The sequence below is a fragment of the Salminus brasiliensis genome, chromosome 2, assembly GCF_030463535.1.
Source record: "Salminus brasiliensis chromosome 2, fSalBra1.hap2, whole genome shotgun sequence".
Classification (NCBI taxonomy): Eukaryota; Metazoa; Chordata; class Actinopteri; order Characiformes; family Bryconidae; genus Salminus; species Salminus brasiliensis.
In genome coordinates, this window is record NC_132879.1 from 3,253,054 (window position 1) to 3,273,062 (window position 20,009).

Consider the following 20,009-nt stretch of genomic DNA (forward strand, 5'->3'; position numbering starts at 1 on the left):
ATTGTACACAGTGATGATACTGCTGATGTCATTGGAGTGAAGCCCAAGCATTGAGGCTGAATGAGATTTGACTGAACAAATGGCCAAACCACAGCTCCGAGCAAATGACTGGGCTATGTCTAAAGCTCCTCTGACAACAGTGTGTCATAAAGTCATTTGATCCACAATACACAGCCAGCGCTGCCCGCAACGTCTCAGATAGAGCATTACATCATAGGCTTAATGTACAGAAGCAGTCTGACTACCTGCCAGACTCGCTTCTGAAGGGCGCTAAAGCAAAACCACTGTGACTGTGTTGACATGGCAGATGAGGAACCACGGACACTGCTATAACAATTACTGCTAATATTGCTGTTGTTATTATTATTATTACTATTAATAACCTCCACTATTAATATCCTCCACTGCTGCTCCTCCTCCTGTTCCTACTTTCACTACTAATGTTTCTACTACTGTAAATATTACTAATGCTACTAACTCTAGCAATTCAGCTCCTGTTACAATGAATAGTGCACTGGAAACGTTGAATTTACTGACTGTATCTATTTCATCAAAGAATTTCATGTCAGTTTTGTCTATAGTTTTATTTTATCTTAAATAAACTATCAATTCTAAAAACGTTATCATGTAAAGTGTTTCTGTTTCATAACATTTCTTATTTTTCCTCTTAAAGTGTATAATAATATAATAATTATAATATAATAAATATAATAATTAATATCACTGCTGACTGCTACTAATGTTAATACATTATTATTATTATTACTGATAATGATAATAGTAGTATTGTAATAGTGCATGTACAGTAATACATAAGTATTAGTTTTCAGTTAGTAGTATTATTATGTATTAGTATGTATTACTATACATACACTATTACAATACCACTATTATCATTATCAGTAATAATAATAATAATAATAATAATAATAATAATAATAATAATGTCACACTAATACCATTACTCTCTCTATTATATTACCACTATTACCACAATTTTTGAAGGACTGAAATAAACAGTATAGACACTGCTTCTCCCTCAAATATAACTACTTATAATACTTTCACAATTTATATTACTAAAATTAATTGATACTTCTACTGTTACCACTACAAATACAAGTGTTATCACTACTACTATTACTGCTTAAACTAAAACTGTCACAGCTGATATTAATATGAGCACTAGGAATTCTAGTACTGACCCCAATATTATAGCTGGTAATATAAACATTAGGAATTCTAATATTGTCACAAATCTATCAATATTATTACTGCTACTAATATTACTAGTACCATTACTACCACTGCAAAGAGGTAGTAACATTGCAACTTTTATTACTACTACAAATGTTGCTTGTATATGACTTCCATTACTAGTCATATTATTACTTTTACTATTACAATCACTATTACTTCTAATATTACTATAGTGCTATTATAAATATTATTAGTATGATTACTACTAGTACTACTGTCATTACTATACATATTATTAGTACTATCATGACTACAAACATTTTACTGCAAGCACTAGACGAACTACTACTACTGTTCATATTACTACTTGTACTATTTCTGCTACACATATTACTGCTAGTACTATCACTACCACCACCACCTACTTCTGCTATTACTACTAATTCAAATATTACTATAGTACTATTATAAATATTATTAGTATGCTTACTACTAGTACTACTGTTATAACTATACATATTATTAGTACTATCACTACTACTACAAACTGTACTGCTAGTACTACACTACTACTACTACTACAACAATTATTATTACTTGTACAACTACTACTAATTTAAATATTACTATAGTACTATCATAAATGTTATTAGTATGATTACTACTAGTACTACTGTTATTACTATACATATTAGTAATATCAATACTAGTAACATTACTGCTAGTACTACACTACTACTGCTACTTCAAATATTAATTAATTTATTAATGTATTTACAATTATGACTGCTAGTACGAATACTTCTACTACAAATATTATTACTAGTACTATTACTACCACTGCACATATTACTACTTGTACTATTACCACTACAAATATGATCACTACCACTACAAATATTACTGCTAGTACTATCACTGCAACTACAAATATTACTACTTGTACTATATCTACTACAAATACTATAGTAATACATTGCAAATATTACTACTTGTACTATTACCACTACAAATCTGATCACTACCACTACAAATATTACTGCTAGTACTATCACTGCAACTACAAACATTATTACTAGTACTATTACTACTACTGCACATATTACTACTTGTACTATTACCACTACAAATATTTATTGAAAAACTAACCCTACTATTACAAATTGTACTTGTGCTATTACCACTACAAATATTACTGCTAGTACTATATCTACTACAAATATTACTACTTGTACTATTACCACTACAAATATTATAGTAGTACACTGCAAATATTACTGCTAGTACCATCACTGCAACTACAAATATTACTACTTGTACTATATCCACTACAAATATTATCACTACCACTGCAAATATTACTGCTCGTACCATCACAAATACTAATCGTTTTAATAGTAGTAATAGTACTAGTAATATGTGTACTAATAGTGATAGTACAATCTGTAAAAGTCTATAATAGTAGTAATGGTGCTACTAATAATATTTGTAGTGGTAATAGTACAAGTAATTTGTGTGGTAGTAGTGATAGTACTAAAAATACTGTAGTAGCAATTAGTAAGTAGTACTGTTAATACTAATAATATTGCTATTGTTAATTAAAGTTAATTCTCTAATGTTGCCAATGTATATCTACAGTAAATATGTTTATAAACTAACACTCCTACTGTTACCACACGTGTTATTACTACTGCTACTATCACCACTTAACCTGAAACAGTAACAGCTGAAAACTGTATCTTCCATATGTCTCTGACTGAAACTTCTGCTGATACTACTCATGTTACTACTGGCAGTCCTGCTGCTACTGCTGCTACTGCTGCTCCTCCTGCTCAGTCCTGCTGCTGCTGGCAGTGTTTCTGCTGGTCTCGCTACTCACAGTGTTCTTCCAGCTCCTCTCCAGCTGAGCTGCCTCCTGCGTTCTCTCTCCTCTCTCTGGTCTCCTCTCTCCTGCTGTAGGAGTCCGTGACTGTGCTGTTTCTCTTCTGCCTGAGCTTCACTCTGCCCCATGTGAGTGTGTGTGTGTGTGTGTGTGTGTGTGAGGCGGAGCTTCAGAGGCAGCGCTCATATAAAGGCACAGAGATGCACAGCCAGTGGAAAAAGCCTAGTCTGTGTATATTTACATATATACCAGGTGGCCACTTTATCGGAAACCTCTGCCTCATGTGTCCACAAGCATGTGTGTGTGTGTGTGAGTGAACTTTGGTGTGTATTGGGGTCAGTTTGGTTAATGGTGGAGCTCAGGGTACTGGAAAGAACTGCTGACGTCTGGCTGCGTCCGAATACTTTACTAAATACATCCTCTGCTAGATTCATGTGATAGACTCATGTGGATATGTCTGCCTGTGGGTCTGTCTACCTACTCATTCATCTGTCTGTCTATCGATCTATCTGTCTATCTGTCTATCTATATATACACACACTCTATGAATAACCTTGACAAAAGTATTTGGACACTTGCTCAATCATTGCTTCTTCTGAAATCAGGAGTATTAAAAAGAGCTGATTCTGCTTTTGTTGGAGTGACCGTCTCTACTGTCCAGAGAAGAAAACTTTCTACTAGATTTTGGAGGATCATTGCTGTGAGGATTGGATTGCATTCAGCAACAAGAGCGTTAGTGAGGTCAGGATGTCCTCTGCGTCTACAGCCTTCTTTCTGAAGGCCTGACAAAGACCTACTGTGGTGAAACACAACTGTAAGACTCCTCCAAGACCCTGAGGGAGACACACACACACACACACATAAACACAGGCCTGTCCGTGCAGGCTTGTCTATGCACAGTACCTGTGCTTCAGCTCTTCAGTGTGCGTCCCTGGTTTAGTGCAGTGCAGTGTGGGCAGTACCTGCAGCCTGAAATTCTTGTTGCAGTGGACATGACTTCACCATGCCTGTGAGACCTCCTCCACTGGTGAAAGAAGGGAACAGCAGATTCTCAGCAGATTCAGATCAGCTGCGTCTTACAGTGGAGATAGAAATCTTTGCAGTTGCAGAACCTGGCGTGGCGGCAGACGGCGTGGCTGTGAGAGAACGAAGGACTGTAGATAGAGAGGATGTAGGATTTCAGACACAGCAAAATAATAGAGGTGTGTGATGCAGAAGCAACCAACAAGATCATGTACAGCATTTACTGCATATTAATATTGCAGAGAAAAACAAGGTATAGTAATACATTTAGCAATGATTGAGCATGTGTCCAAATACTTTTGTCAAAGTTAAAAATGTATGTAAATGTATTACTATACATTGTGTGTGTGTGTGTGTATATATATATATATATATATATATATATATATATATATATATATATATGTATATGTATGTGTGTGTGTATGGCTTAGAGCGCTGTCTCCAGAGCTCTGTGTGTGTGTGTGTGTATATATGTATATATGTGTGTGTGTGTGTAATATCATGTGTGTGTAATTATACAATCTGTCCGTCTATACATCTGTCTACCTACTCATTAATCATTAATATGTCTGTCTGACTGTCAATGTATCTATCTAGAGATATATAAATAAAAAATAAATGTAAATATATATATATATATACACACACAAAGTTTCACCTGCTTTTGTTGGAGTAACTGTCTCTACTGTCCAGGGAAGAGGACTTTCTACTAGATTTTGGAGGACCATTGCTGTGAGAATTTGATTGCATTCAGCAACTTAGGATAGTTGGAGTCTTCTTTACGCATCTTGAGGTCTGCTCTGCTCTCGGGACGTCCTGATCTGGCCATGTTGGCGGTTGTAAATGATTTAGCAGACGGTGGAACAGTGGCTGATTTCCAACAGTTCTGAGATCTTCTTAAACCTCCTTCCCAGACTCCTCTGTACATCTCCACCCTTCTTTCTGAAGGCCTCAGAGAGCTCTCTGGATCTGGCCATTGTGATCTTCTCCACCCCTCACTTCAACTTCAGGAGCGTTAGTGAGGTCAGGGTGTTGGATTATCAAGTCCCCACCTCATCCCAAAAGTACTGAATGGAGCACCACCTTACACCATTCCTGAGAACACTCTGGTGCTGGGGGGCTTTATATGCAGTCAGCTAAAATCTCTGGTCTCACACTTCGACACTCAGTTGTCCTCCTGAAACTGCTGAATCTTCTCCTTCCTTCTGAAGAAACCACAGAGATAAACGAGTCAGTGTGTGTGTGATCAACACTGGCTGCGGTTCTCATTACAGCAGTGTAAACCCAGCAGAGCGCTGTGCTCTCACTGACTCGCTCGTAAAGTTCTGGCTGAGGCAGTTAATGTTCAGCCAGACGAGAGTTTAACTCTCAGGCCTTTAAATCAGTAACGGCAGTCCTGAAGTGGTTTTGCTGAGGCTGTCTGAAGAGGGCTGAAATAAACAGAGTCTGCGAAGCCAATCAGTTCACAGAGAGAGCTCGGGTGGTTGTTAGCTTCAAGCACTGAGATGTTTGCCCTCTGCTCCTCTGTGTGTGTTTGTTTTGAAAGCTGGTGATGGTAATGTGATTTCTGGTATGCGCCTGTGTGTGTTTGCATGGCTTAGAGCGCTGTCTCCAGAGCTCTGTGTGTGTGTGTGTGGTCTGTTAGTGTTTTATTCAGTCCCTGGTTACTTGTTGTGAAAGCAGTTGCTTTCAGTCTCCGCCCCCACACCACATTTCAATGTTTCCCCCAAACTAATACACCTCATTCAACTCAGCAGGTCATCATCAGGCCTTTTTGAGCTGAGGCAGGTGTGTAAGGGCAGGTGTGTTGGGGCAGGAACATCAAACAAGCCAGCAGGATGTTCAGCACGTGGTGACAGGAACGCTTGCTGTAGATCAGCGGTCAACAAACTTCCTGCAGACCGGAGTTCCAGCCCTGCTTCACTCCACGTGATCCATCTAATTATCATCTATCTGCCCATCTATCCATATATATATATATATATATATATATATATATATATATATATATATATATATATATATATAGATGGACGATAGATGAATGCAGCAGGTGTCCGAATACTTTTGTCAAAGTTGTTTAGAGTGTGTGTGTGTGTATATATATATATATATATATATATATATATATATATATATATATATATATATATACACACACACATTCTAAACAACTTTGACAAAAGTATTTGGACAAGTACTGCCAATAGAATAGGACTCTCTGGAGCAGAGAAACACACAGAACCTATCGGCACCATGCTGCCTAATGCCAGGCCTGGGCTAGTAGAGGGGTATAAATAAAGCCCCCCAGCACTGAGCTGTGGAGCAGTGGAAGAACTGTGTTCTCTGGAATGATGGTGGTGAAGCTCCATCCAATACTTTTGGGATGACTTGGGGATGACGAGGTGGATTGGTGATCATCCTAAACCTCGCCAGACCTCACGTCCACACTATTCTTGTGGCTGAATGCAAACCAATCCTCACAGCAATGCTCCAGCTCCAAAATCTAGTAGAAATCCTTCTTCTCCCACACACTCTCATGAACTGTTTACAAACGGCGCCCTCTAGTGTCAGACTTCCCCAAAAGACATCTAAATCACATTACTTACCTGATAACTCACCCCCACCTACCAGACATCATTCAGATCATTAGTTGGCTGGAAGCTGGGAGCTCTGGGTTGTGTACGTCTGCCATCTCCAGTAAGAAGATCTGGCCTGTCTATAGGCCTGGCCTATTCGAACTGGAGGAGCACAGAAACCATGGAGATCCTGGTCAGATCCGGCTCTGCACTGTTAGAGAATCCAGATCCACTCGGGTTTTGGTCTGCTGTGGTCGCGGACTCTGGACCAGATCCCCCAAGCTACCTTTAACCCTCTGTGCTCCAGGGGTGCTGTAGAATGACTAATCCTGAGCTCTGACCCCAGCTTTCTAATGCTTGACCCCTGCTGGTCAGGGCTGCAAGGGTTAAATACATAATATTTACAAACCATATCATATATACAGTAAACCACAGACTCTACAGGCCAAATGTTTGTGGACACCCCTTCTAATGAATGCATTTAGCTTCTTGTGCAAACACACACACACACACACACACACACACACACACACAGTCTGGTCTCCATTGAGAAGTACTGCCAATAGAATAGGACTCTCTGGAGCAGATAAACACATATAGCCTATCAGCACCATGCTGCCTAATGCCAGGCGTGGGTTAGGAGTATAAAGCCCCCCAGCATTGAGCTGTGGAGCAGTGGAAGAACTGTGCTCTCTGGAATGATGGTGGTGAAGCTCCATCCAGTACTTTTAGGATGGCTTGGGGATGATAAGGTGGGTTGGCGATCATCCTAAACCTCGCCAGAGCCACAACAATGCTCCAGCTCCAAAATCTTGTAGAAATCCTTCTTCTTCTCTGGACAGTAGAGACAGTTACTCCAACAAAAGCAGGATCAGCTCTGTTTAATACCCTTGATTTCAGAAGAAACAATGAATGAATGGTGTCCCAATACTTTTGTCTGAATAGTGTAGATCAGGGTTTGGAACATGAGTTCTGAGCTTGCAGTGTATGTGTGTGTGTGTGTGTGTGTGTGTGTTATGACAGCAGGTCATTGTTTCTTTCTCCTCTGCGTATCTGCCGTGAGCAGGCCGCCGCAGTGGAAAATGTAAGGCTGAGTTTAATCGTGCGACTCATCTGCAATCAAAACAGCCTGAGAGCAAAAGACTCGCTAACATTGTGGAAACGCCGCCGATCAGATATTTAGAGGTAATGTTTTCGGTCAAATGAAACGGATTGGGCTGAAATTACAGTATAAATGATAAATTAATGCTGATATTATATTTTGTCACAGAGGGAAGCTGTAAAAGAAAGAAGTGATAGATTAGGGGACCATATTTTAATTTATGAAGACGAGGACACTGGGGAGACACAGGCGTCTGTCAAGGTTAGGATGTTGTGGGCCTAAGTTGTAGCCCCCAGAGGGACATAAAGGTGAAAAAATGGCTCCCCCTACATTCACTTTTACTCCACTGCAGTAAATACAGATCAGGCTTTGAGCGTCCCCTTTATGGACTCTCTGTACACATGCATTTCTGGACAAGCTGAGAGAAGCTCCAGAAGCTTGATCTGAAGGTAGAGAAGCATGTTGACTGAGGCGGTAGAGTAACACTACAAGATTTTACACTAGTATGACTCTATGGGTTACGCAGCGTTACACAGCAGCTCTGGAGAGAGGGTCTCGTCCTGCAGCTCCACCACCAAAGCTCCATAGTAGCAGTAGCAGCAGCGTTCTGGCCCGGAGTGGGACTGACGGAGACGCCGTTCTCCCTGTTCCAGTCAGAGGAGCATCAGCATGATCCTGAAGATACTGAAGGATGCTCTAATCTCAAAGTTATGTTCAGAAAATCAGAGATATGACTTCCACTGAAAGTTCAGAAATTTTGGAGATACAAGTTTTATAGATTGTCAGTACGAAACTTCCACTTCACTTCCAGCCATTCCAGGGGATCAAACCAGCAACCTTTAGACCTCAGGGCTGCTTCTGTAACCTTTAGGCCAGAGCTGCTTTCAGTTTATCCTCCACTGTTAGCAGGTTTTGCGAGACACTCCTAATTTTGAGCAGCTCCCACAATATATCTGGCCATTCGAGGCATGGACTCCACAAGACTTCTGTCTGAAAGTGTCCTGCTGTGCACCACGACTAATGTTAGCAGCAGATCCATTATGTCCTGTAAGTTATGAGGTGGGACCTCCATGAGCTTCAGTGTGCACTGGGTGCCCATTACCCTGTTACTGGTTCACCGGTTGTCCTTCCTTGAAGCACTTTTGGTAGGTACTGACCACTGCACATCAGGAACACCCCACAAGACCTGATGCCTGATGTTCTGGAGATGTTCTGACCAAGTCGTCTAGAACATCACAGTTTGGTTCTTGTCAAAGTGTTTTAGATTCTTAGGCTTGTCCATCTTTCCTGCTTCAACACCTCCATCATCTTCAGGAACTGTTTCCTTGCTGCCAAAAATCCCAAACCTTGACTGACCTTTTTTCACTTCACCAGTCAGTGGTGCTAATATTATGTCTGTGTTGCCATCTGGTGGTCACAACAAGGCACTGAAACCACTCCGTTCAAGCTCATTAACAAGGCCAGAGGTTTCAGAGTTGCAGGGGTATGGTTTAAAGCAGGAAATCCACTAAACATGTGCAGGACAGTGGTGGCTCCAGGACCAGGGCTGGGCTAGGCCATTCTAGTCCTGGAAGTCTGGATTCCTGCACAGCTTGGTGCTCACCTGATTCAACTCACCTGTTGATTGCCAGGTTGAGTAAGTCTGGACTCCGGACCCCGTTGCCCATCCCCGCCTTAGACACCAAGACTGATTCTATGGGTTCTTAAAGGCTATTTGACGCATGGAGACTGTCTAACATAAGACAAGAACCTGTTGGTGCTTATCTTTAATCTGTTGGAGACACTTACTGGCATCAGAGCACGGGCAACAATGTAAATGAAACTGATTGGTAGATGCCAGCCAGTGGTTTTCTTAGTCTTAGGTGTTATGAAACAAACATTTTGGGAGGAGGAACATGCTGGAAGCCTCTCTACCATGCCCTATAAATCTCTACCATCTCTCACATATCCATGACAAGTCTTTGTGAATCTCAAGCTTTCCATTTCCTCTCTGTGAAACTCTGTCAAATCTCTCATTCCTGGCACCAGAGAGAGGGAATTGGCTTCCTACCACAAGCAGGAGCCACCTGAACTCCAGCCCAGAGTATAGTTTTTGCCTTTAAACTCCTAAACTTCAACTCATGGTCATATTATCACAATTGTGTGCAGTTGTTCACTAGGACTTTGAGGTATGCTTGGGATCACTGTCCTGTTGCAAGGTCCAATGATGCCCAAGTATACCTCAAAGTCCTAATGAACGACTGCACAAATTCCCAAGTTGCACAAATTCCCCTCATTAGGACTTTGAGGTATACTTGGGATCATTGTCCTGTTGCAAGGTCCAGTGATGCCCAAGCTCCAGCTTCCTCACAAAAGGCTGAATGATATTTTCTCCTTGGATATCCTGATACTTGATTGAATATGTCTTGCCTTCTTTCCACACGCTGCAGGTTTCCAGTGCCAGAGGCAGCAAAGCAGCCCAGACCATCACCAAGCCAACTTCCATGCTTCCATGCTGTAGGCAGGGTGTGCATACCTCGAAGGCTTGGTTTCAGAAGAAGTCCTGGAGAAGTGGCCGCTACAGTCGCCTGAGATTTGAACCCCATAGAAAATCTACGGTGGGATTTGAAGAAGGTGACTGTAGCAGCAAACCCAAGAATATCAGTGTACTTAAGGCCACTGTCGATGAGGAAAGGACAGAGACTCCTGAAGCTGCCAGGAGCTGGTGTCTGGGTGGGCATCACATTTGCAGCAGGTCAGAACAGCAGAAGGGTTCTACTAAGCACTAAAGACGCTTGTGGTGACGGGGTTGAGTAATTCTGAGACTGCAGTCATTCGTTAAAGTGGTATTCTGTGTTGGATCCTTTTGATGGCAACCGATGGATATTCTTTTATATTTTTAGGATATCTGCTAATGTTCGACCTTCAGCAGGATGTGTGAGCTCAGTACATTGTTTGAGATGGTCTGGTGGATATTCTGGTGCCAGGTTAAGATGTTACCATGACCTGCAGGACAAAGGAGGGCCACAAATGGTGGGAAGTGAGACCTGCCTATAAACATCTGGGTACAAGCTGGTGTCTTCAGACTGAGATGGGACGCTGGCACTGAACAATCCCAGAATATGCTTCTCCCTACTCCCAAGAATTGACTACACGGGACAACCGTATGGCTAAAAGACCACGAAACGGACGCAGACTCGAGAAGAATCAGCACAAAAAACAAAGATGTTCGTTCATCACCACTCAGGGGTTTCATTTTTATTAGAGAAAGTCATTTTTGATCGTCAAGTTGCATTTAGTAGTGTAACCAAAAATGAACCAACAAAAGAAATCATCCTCCTGTTAAAATAATCACAACTGAAACTCTGTATCAAAACGCTCTATTCTTCAACAATATATACAGATACAGGCCTGGAGAAGCACGTTCCAGCTCGTGGCGGCAGAAAACATGCTCATCGTGATTATAAATACGCGGAGGGAAGGGGGTAGAGTAACTCAGCCTGAGAGTTGTGCGTGTGCTTAGGAGAATGCACATGAGGAGTGCGCAGGAAATGAGCCGTACTGTGTAACAATTTCTTGTGTTGAAGTTGAAGTGGAGCTCTAGGTTTAGGTAGATTTGTGTGACGTTGTAAGAAATGTCATATTTTTAGTGGAAATGTGATAAATGTTATATATAAAAAAAAGAATGTTATAGTAGTCTTACTTATGAATTACAGTTCTGAAATACTGGGAGTGCACAACGGATATGATCAGTTAAGATTACAAAACCAACACAAACAGCAAGAAAAGAGGGATACTGAGGGATGATGGATGGCGAAACAGCACCATCACGGGCCCCGTTCCGATCAAAGACAAACAAACGAACACTTAAACCCTTAAACCAGACTCCCTTGCACACTTCTTTACTTCTTAGTGAATCCATACGTCTCAACAAGGTCCACTTCTTAATAAATCAGACTCGTCACCTGCGTAGTGCGTTAAATCAACAATCCAGGCGATCTAAGCAAACGGCGGTTGGTCAGCAGTTCCAGACTGTAGGGATGCAGCCTACACTGTTAAAAGCACAAGTTCCTCGAGGATCTTTCAGGGGTTCCTCAGCTTGAAACCTGCTATGGTGCTTGTCTTTCTAAAAACACTTTTCTTGAAGGTTTCTAAAGCAAATTTGAAGAACTTCCAAAAGTTCCTCAAGGAACTTCCAGCATTCTGACTAAAAAGCATGGTGTTCCCTACTTGGAATGTCGAGTTGTGATGAGTACGGATACTTCAGTTTTGATCCATTGCACAAAAATAAACATCGTCAGTATGAGGAAGAACTAAATACCTTTAGATTTTGCTTGTGTAGAAAGCTGGTCCATGAATCTATGGTTGTACGAACATCTACAGTACTACGCAAAGGGTTTGGGCACCTCACAGACAGCCTGGAATTAACTGTAGGTATCACCCAGTATCATCAATTCAATCACATTAATCAAATTAATGTAATCGCAGAAATTAAACAAACACATATGCTGGCTGAGGGCATCATGGAGAAATCTGGACCCAAACCCCGGTTCTTCTAATTAGCTCAAATTCATCGTACTTTTTACAAGCACAGTCAAACTGACTGCCTAGTTGTAACAGTCTGCTTTGGTGCTTGAAAGATTTGCACAGTACTGTCCGCATATACACAGAGTAGCCACTTCATTAAAACCACCTCCACTTCCCATATAGGAGCACTCTGTAGTTCTGCAAGTCCGCACTGTAGTCCATCTGTTTCTCTACATACTTTCCTATTAGCCTTCTATCACCCTGTTCTTAAATGGTCAGGACTCCACCACCACCACAGAGCAGCTACGTAATTACAGAACGATACAATGCTCCTATATAGGGTCAGTGGAGCTGATGGAATGGACAGTAAGTGCAGAAACAAGGAGGTGGTTTTAATGAAGTTTTAATAAAGTTGCTTGTTTAAGGTGGTGGTAACTTCAGGCTCATGCAGATGGCGCTGCACGAGGATGACCAGGCTATAAATACCTGTGGGGTGTTTGCCGGGACTCAGCCGTTGAGAATAGTTGATATAGTGCAGTGGGTGTCTCGCTGGATGTGTGGAAAATGGTGGTGACTGAAGTTGGGCATGGCCAAAGACCACCGTGTGAAGGAAGAAGCTGAATCTGCAGGTGTATGGAGTTAAGCTCAGGTCATATGGGTCTACCAGCAGTGGCAGAAATCCCAGCAGGGAATTTCTATAGGAAATTCTCCTCAGAAGCTTCGCTTCCAGACAATAATTGCTTCTAGAAGTCAGCTCAAGTTCTTCACCACCAACTTCTGAAAGAACTCTTGGCAAGGAACCCGAAGACCATCAACCTATGGAGCAGAGTGGTCACTTCTGCTCAAGAAGGATGAGAATGAGGAGAATTTCCTGTAGACTGAGGATTTTGCCACTGCTGGTAGAGCCATATGACCATACCCTGGACTCCATACACCTTCAGATTCAGCTACTTCCTTCACACTGTGGTCTTTGGCCACGTCCAATTGCAATCCCTCTTTTTAGATAATCATTAACTGCGTCCCTTCACCCCACAGGTATTTATAGCCATCTGCAGGAGCCTGAAGTCACTACCACTTTAACACGCATGGTGACATTGTTTTTCTGGGGAGCTTATTTCTAAAACTTATTTTTCTGTTTACTTTTTTGACAGTTGTTCTTCACATTGTTTCCAGTCCAGTAGAAATGCTTTTCCATTGAAAGTTAAGAAGGTTCTCCTGTAAAGTTGCCATTTTGGAGATACAAGGTTTGGCATGACAGCGTTGATGCCATTAAAAACAATGGAAGAACGCGCTTGGACAGTTGATGCGCACAAACCCTGCATGACGTGCTGGCGACTAGCGTAATGAGCTTAATGTCTTAAGCATCTATAACAGTAGTGTTATGACTCTGACGACTCTACGTTCTTATAAACAGCGTCTTTATGAAAGCAGCTTCCATTTCATTAAAAAAACAAGCCCTAACCTGAGGTGGCCTGTGTGTTACATCGGCACTCACCAACACTGGACATCATAACTTTGGCCACACCTGAGCTGACTAACCAATCAGAAGATCTGGACCAGCCGGGTTTTTGGCCCGAAGGTAAAGGGGAATGCCACCAATTGGTCAAAACATCACTATTATTAGAGAGTTAAGATGTAAACAAAGTCATTCCACCGGCTTTGCTGTTTTGCTACTGTGCGGCCCGGATGAGGATGGGTTCCACTTTTGAGTCTTGGTTCCTCTCAAGGTTTCCACTGTCGCCATTGGCTTCCTCAGGAGAGGCTTGGACCTGCATCTCTGTAAAGCTGCTTTGTGACAACGGCGGCTTTTAAAAAATGCTATGGTACATTCATGGTGGAGGGATACACACAAGGTCCTGTAAGGTAAAATAGTCCCTAAAGAAAACATGGTGGTGGTAGTTTCACTGGTGGCTTTAGATAAAGATGCATTCTGCATCTTTAAGCTGTCCCCACAGCTTGTCTAGTCCCTGTACTGAAGTATTGCCAATTAATAGGACTGTCTGAAGCAGATAAACATCATGACCCTATCGACACCATGCTTCCTAATGCCAGGCGTGGGCTAGCAGAGGGGTATAAAGCCCCCCAGCATTGAGCTGTGGAGCAGTGGAAGAACTGGGTTCTCTGTAATGATGGATGGTGGAGCTCCATTTAGGGATGAGTTGGGGATGATGAGGATGAGTGGTGATCATCCAGCCTAAGGTCCATCCTGACCATACCAACGTTACTCTTGTGGCTGAATGCAATCAAATCCTCACAGCAATCTTTTTAAAACCCTTGATTTCAGAAGAAACGATGCATGAACATGTGTCCAAATACTTTTGTCCATAAAGTGTATCTATATGCTCGGCATTCGTTTCTCTACACCAGATCCACTCTGATTGACTTTGTTTACGTCTCAACCGCTGAAATGTGCATAAATTTTGCAGATAAATTGGTGGAACTGCCCTTTAAATCAGGAATGAAGCGAGGAGCCTGCTCCCAGATCAGTGACCAACAGGCTCGGAGTACAAATGCACCTGCTGAATTCCTCTCTATTAGAGGAAAAATAATAATAATAATAATATATATATATATATATATATATATATATATATATATATATATATATATATATATTTTTTGGTTGGCATTCATACTGAAATGCTTTTGACAGGGATATTTTCCAATGTTTTTTTTTCTTTCGTTCAGAATTTGACATACCTCAATTTTTACTGAAAAATATGATATTCACAAGCATATTGAATAACCTGAACTCTAAATTATGTATACATTATATACAGATATAATATATCTCGCATATAGAAAACTAAATTGTTAAAAAAAAAAACAACAACAAACAAACAAAAAAAAGCAAAATATTAAGATGAAAAATTAATTGGACCCCCCCACACACACAGCCGTGCTGCTGATAAGGAAGTTTAAATAAATGGGGAAAAAATATCTCTGTACATTTTTCCAATCTCAATGAACGGATGTTAGGATTTTAAGGATTATAACAAATCAAAAATAAAAATCTTTAGTAAGTCCGAGAAAGTCGGTCCGGACTGGTCTGCCAAACTAACCCCCCCCCCCAAAAAAAACAAAACAACAACACGACAAACAAACACAAACCAAACAAAATAAACAAGTAAACAACCAGGCGATCTCACACAGCAGGACCTCCCAGTTAGCCAGACAACCTACGCTCAAAGTCAAGATCTAACGGACATTTCTATTTGCTGTTCTTCACTTCCGGCTCAGTTTGTCCAACTAAATGAGAAGCTTCTGCTTTGTAAAGCAACGCCTAGAACACACACATACACTCTGTTCTAGATAAGGAACTAACCTTCAGATACATACTGTATTACACGCCTCACTTCCTGTCTGTCTCTCTGTCTCTCTCTCACATGCTCTAACTTTCTGCTGGTCTCACTCTCACTTGCTGTGTCCCAACGGTACACTAAACACCACTTCTCCCAGGCATGAGGAGTATACACTCTCCACTGCTAAAAGTATACGATCCTTGAGGAACGTTTGAAATTGCGGAGGAACCTCTTAAGGTGTTTTGAGGAACCTTCAAGAAAAAGGTTCCTTGGACATTCCCTTAAATCACCTTAAAAGCCAGAATTCAACATTTAGAATTGGTCAATTTTTGAACATACGATGTTGTTGGATACTGTTGTCACTCAGTGGGACAATAGGAAGTAAAAAGGGCGGAGCTACTGGCTGCAATAAGATTTTGTAGATGGTAGATTTGGAGTTGAATGTCAGTTGAAGTCAGAGACCGTCTTTTTGATTCATTAAAAGTCCAGGCAAAATGCTCATTAAGTACCCATCCTTCATTCCTCAGCTTCAGGAACTCCTTCAGAGCTCCACCTGTACCTTCATTACAGCTCCCACTCCCCTGCTAAGATCTGCGGGACGTTTTTGGATCCCAAACAGATTCAATACCAGCCTACCAGTCCAGATAACCTGCCCAAGTGGGACCTGTATGGGTAGCCCAAATGGGAACCAGAAGGTTTTGTCCGCAGGCTCCATGTTGGCCCTGCAATATGGATGCCCACCAGAGTCAGTGATGGGACCAGGAGGGGTTAAACATACGACCTAGATGGGATCCATGTGATATTAAGGTGGGCTGTAACAATAAGGCCCAACTGGGAAGCCCAGCTGGCTCCCAGTGACAACACATGTACAAACCCACAGAGCTTCACCTGTACCTTCATTACAGCTCCCACTTCCCTGTTAAAGTTCTGCAAGACGTCTTTACATACCCCCAAAGTTCAGCCTCTTAGAAGTCGTTTTAGAATCCCAAACAGATTCAATGACTGCGGTTTCATGCCTACCAGCCCAGATAACCTGCCTAAGTGGGACCTGTATGGGTATCCCAATTAAGAACCAGAAGTTTTTGTCCACAGGTTCCGTGTTGGCCCTGCAATATGGGTGCCCACCAGAGTCAGTGATGGGACCGGGAGGGGTTAAACACACGGCCTAGATGAGACCGATGTGAGATTAAGGTGGGTTCCAACTGGCTCCCAATGACAATACATCAGACCCACTAGAATCAACCCAATAGCCCATGTTTCATGCTGTATTTAGGTCTGTTTTGGCCATTGCACTGTTTTCTAATTTTCTGAATCTTTCAATCATTTTTTGAAGACCAGTTCTAGAACCTTTCTTCTAATCTTCTTAGAAATACCTTCTGAAATATGAAGAACTACATACTTAACAACTGATTTGCCTGGAAATGAAGGGTGATCTCTGACTTTCACACAATAACGTAGCAAGCTTAGATGGAAAGAGCCAATTATATTACCGCTTTCTGCTAGTGTAGCAACATCGTTGTAATGTAATATTGTGTATATTGATGAGCCAAGATCTTGCACTATTATGCACAAAAATATATATATTAGTATTTAATGTTTAGTATGGTGTTAATATAATGTAGTATGTTTAGTCTTCCATGGTCTGACGGTTTTCCTCTTAATTTCAAACCCAGGTTAACACCTTTCTGCCCTGCTGTCCAAGTCAAATCACAAATCCCTCCTCATTTAACTTCCTTTTATTGTGACTGACTACACGTTAATGTACAATTGGGACACAGCACCTGCCATCTGTCTCACTTTCTCTCAGAGCAGCATGGACTCCTGCATGGCGAAAGCTTCTTGAGCTTGTCTGTAGTGAGATCCTCCAAAAAGTGTGGGCCGTGGGACGGACACAGGCGGAAAGGTGAATTCCTGGACTGGGTGGACAGGAGACAGCTGGGCTTTCTGGAAGCTCGGTGAGCGGGGCATCCCACCTGGAGAGCGCAGAGGTGCAGCCATCACTCCCTCCACCATCTCTCCATACCAGCCTTCACCTCGCCGCTGCCTTTCGAAACGTTGTTCGGCCGGCGTGAAAGCGGGGGACCCTAGAAGACGGGTTGGCTGTCTCGGGTAGTGTCCAATTTCTCCAGTGCTGTCCATCCGGACTCCGAGGTTATCCATTCGGGTTCCGATAATATCCAATCGGGATCCAATATTATCCATTCGGGGTCCAACATTGTCCACCCGGGGTCCAACATTGTCCATTCGGGGCCCAAAGCTGTCCATACCGGACCCAATATTGTCCATCCGGCCTCCAAAGTTGTCCACTCTGGCTCCAATATTGTCCATGCGGGCTCCAAAATCAGCAGGCGCCACCTGGAGTGGGGTAACATGGCCCGCTTGGCGTCTGTAGGTAGCGTAGCTGTTGTTCATCAGCCCCTTTTCAGGCGAGCGGTTCAATTTCTCAGGCGAAATACGCGAAGTGGTACTGTACGCCCTCTCTTCGTATGTCATTCCATACCCTCGGTCCTCCTGTGGCCGCATTTTGGACGAATATGGGGCGTACACGGGTGTCATGCCAGGTGTATAGTGCATCGGTGGGCGGATGTCAGAGCTGGATGGGATGGGAGTGTGTTTTGGGACTCTGAAAGATGGGGCGGAGATTCCCATCCCGCCACTAGGGGGCCTTGTTGGGCTTCCCTGTTTGGACCCATATGGACGGGAAGGAGGGCGATCGGATTCTACCCCCAGAACTTCTGTGAAATCTCCATCTGGTCCAGGGACGTTGTCATATTGTGAAGCATTGGAGGCGCGGTTGGAGCCTGGGACGAAGCTTCTGGACCTGGGTTGGCGCTGCTGCTGCTGCGGCTGCTGCTGCTGTTGTTCAGATATCTGAATGCTGGGTGATGGAGGAAGGGCAGCAGTCAGGCTCTGCTGGCTCTCCCTCAAGGCTGCAGCTTTAGCCTCCTCTAGCTTGATCTCAGAAGGTTTGACCCAACGTGGTGTAATGATGTCCTTACGCCCACTTGAGCCGGCGTTTGAGTTGTGATTGGCCCCAGCGTGGTTGGGCCCATGTTTCTCAGGTGTTCGGCCCGTTCCCAGGGCCACCGGCGTAACCGAAGCTGCTTTCCGCCCATCTCGTTTATCGCCCTTCCCCGTTCGGCTAATTTTGTCCGCATAGTCTCTCTCTTTCCCGGCACGACTGGCTGGCCGGCTATCTCTGTGTTGATCTGGCGAGCCGTTCGCAGTTTCCTCCGTTTCCACGGTGATGCTCACATCAGGCGGACCGTCTGCCACCGTTAGCCCATTAGCAACGTGATTTGCTGCTTCTGCCGGATCCGGGGGTAGCTGACCCAGTGGCTTCTTGGGAAACTCATCATCTTTACCTGCACAGGTGAGAGCAGGGCAACCAATCAGAGTACAGAAGAGATTCAACACACAGTCTGATTGACGTATTCATGCTCTGTCCATAAGTGCATTGCTTTGTAGCTTATATTGACTGATAGTTTGGACAAACTTTACAGAATGCTGGCAAACATAGTACAGTTTCAGCTCTTTAATTGAGTTAGATTGGGATACAGTACCATACTTTCACTATAGTACAGTTTCAGCTCTTTAATTGAGTTAGATTGGGATACAGTACCATACTTTCACTATAGTACAGTTTCTGCTCTTTTAATTGAGTTAGATTGGAATACAGTACCATACTTTCACTATAGTACAGTTTCAGCTCTTTAATTGAGTTAGATTGGGGTACGGTACCATACTTTCACTATAGTACAGTTTCAGCTCTTTAATTGAGTTAGATTGGGATACAGTACCATACTTTCACTATAGTACAGTTTCAGCTCTTTAATTCAGTTAGATTGGGATACAGTACCATACTTTCACTATAGTACAGTTTCAGCTCTTTAATTGAGTTAGATTGGGGTACAGTACCATACTTTCACTATAGTACAGTTTCTGCTCTTTTAATTGAGTTAGATTGGGATACAGTACCATACTTTCACTATAGTACAGTTTCAGCTCTTTAATTGAGTTAGATTGGGATACAGTACCATACTTTCACTATAGTACAGTTTCAGCTCTTTAATTGAGTTAGATTGGGATACAGTACCATACTTTCACTATAGTACAGTTTCAGCTCTTTGAATTGAGTTAGATTGGGATACAGTATCATACTTTCACTATAGTACAGTTTCAGCTCTTTTAATTGAGTTAGATTGGGATACAGTATCATACTTTCACTATAGTACAGTTTCTGCTCTTTTAATTGAGTTAGATTGGGATACAGTACCATACTTTCACTATAGTACAGTTTTAGCTCTTTTAATTGAGCTACATTGGAAGACAGTACCATACTTTCACTATAGTACAGTTTCAGCTCTTTTAATTGAGTTAGATTGAGGTACAGTACCATACTTTCACTGTAG

General features: G+C 42.3%; 2 protein-coding genes across 3 annotated transcripts in view; both read right to left on the reverse strand.

The window, feature by feature from the left end:
• Positions 1–3,149, reverse strand: part of cpm (carboxypeptidase M) — a 64,330-nt gene extending 61,181 nt beyond the window's left edge. For both annotated transcript variants that reach the window (XM_072674126.1, XM_072674125.1), the window contains exon 1: positions 3,080–3,149. The gene's annotated coding sequence lies outside the window, so the exon portion shown is untranslated. The remainder of the gene's footprint in view (positions 1–3,079) is intronic.
• A 7,847-nt stretch (positions 3,150–10,996) lies between these two features.
• Positions 10,997–20,009, reverse strand: part of usp6nl (USP6 N-terminal like) — a 35,459-nt gene continuing 26,446 nt past the window's right edge. Inside the window, exon 12 of the mRNA XM_072674127.1 lies at positions 10,997–18,962. Coding sequence (XP_072530228.1) covers positions 17,401–18,962 — 1,562 coding nt within the window. The 3' untranslated portion in view covers positions 10,997–17,400. The remainder of the gene's footprint in view (positions 18,963–20,009) is intronic.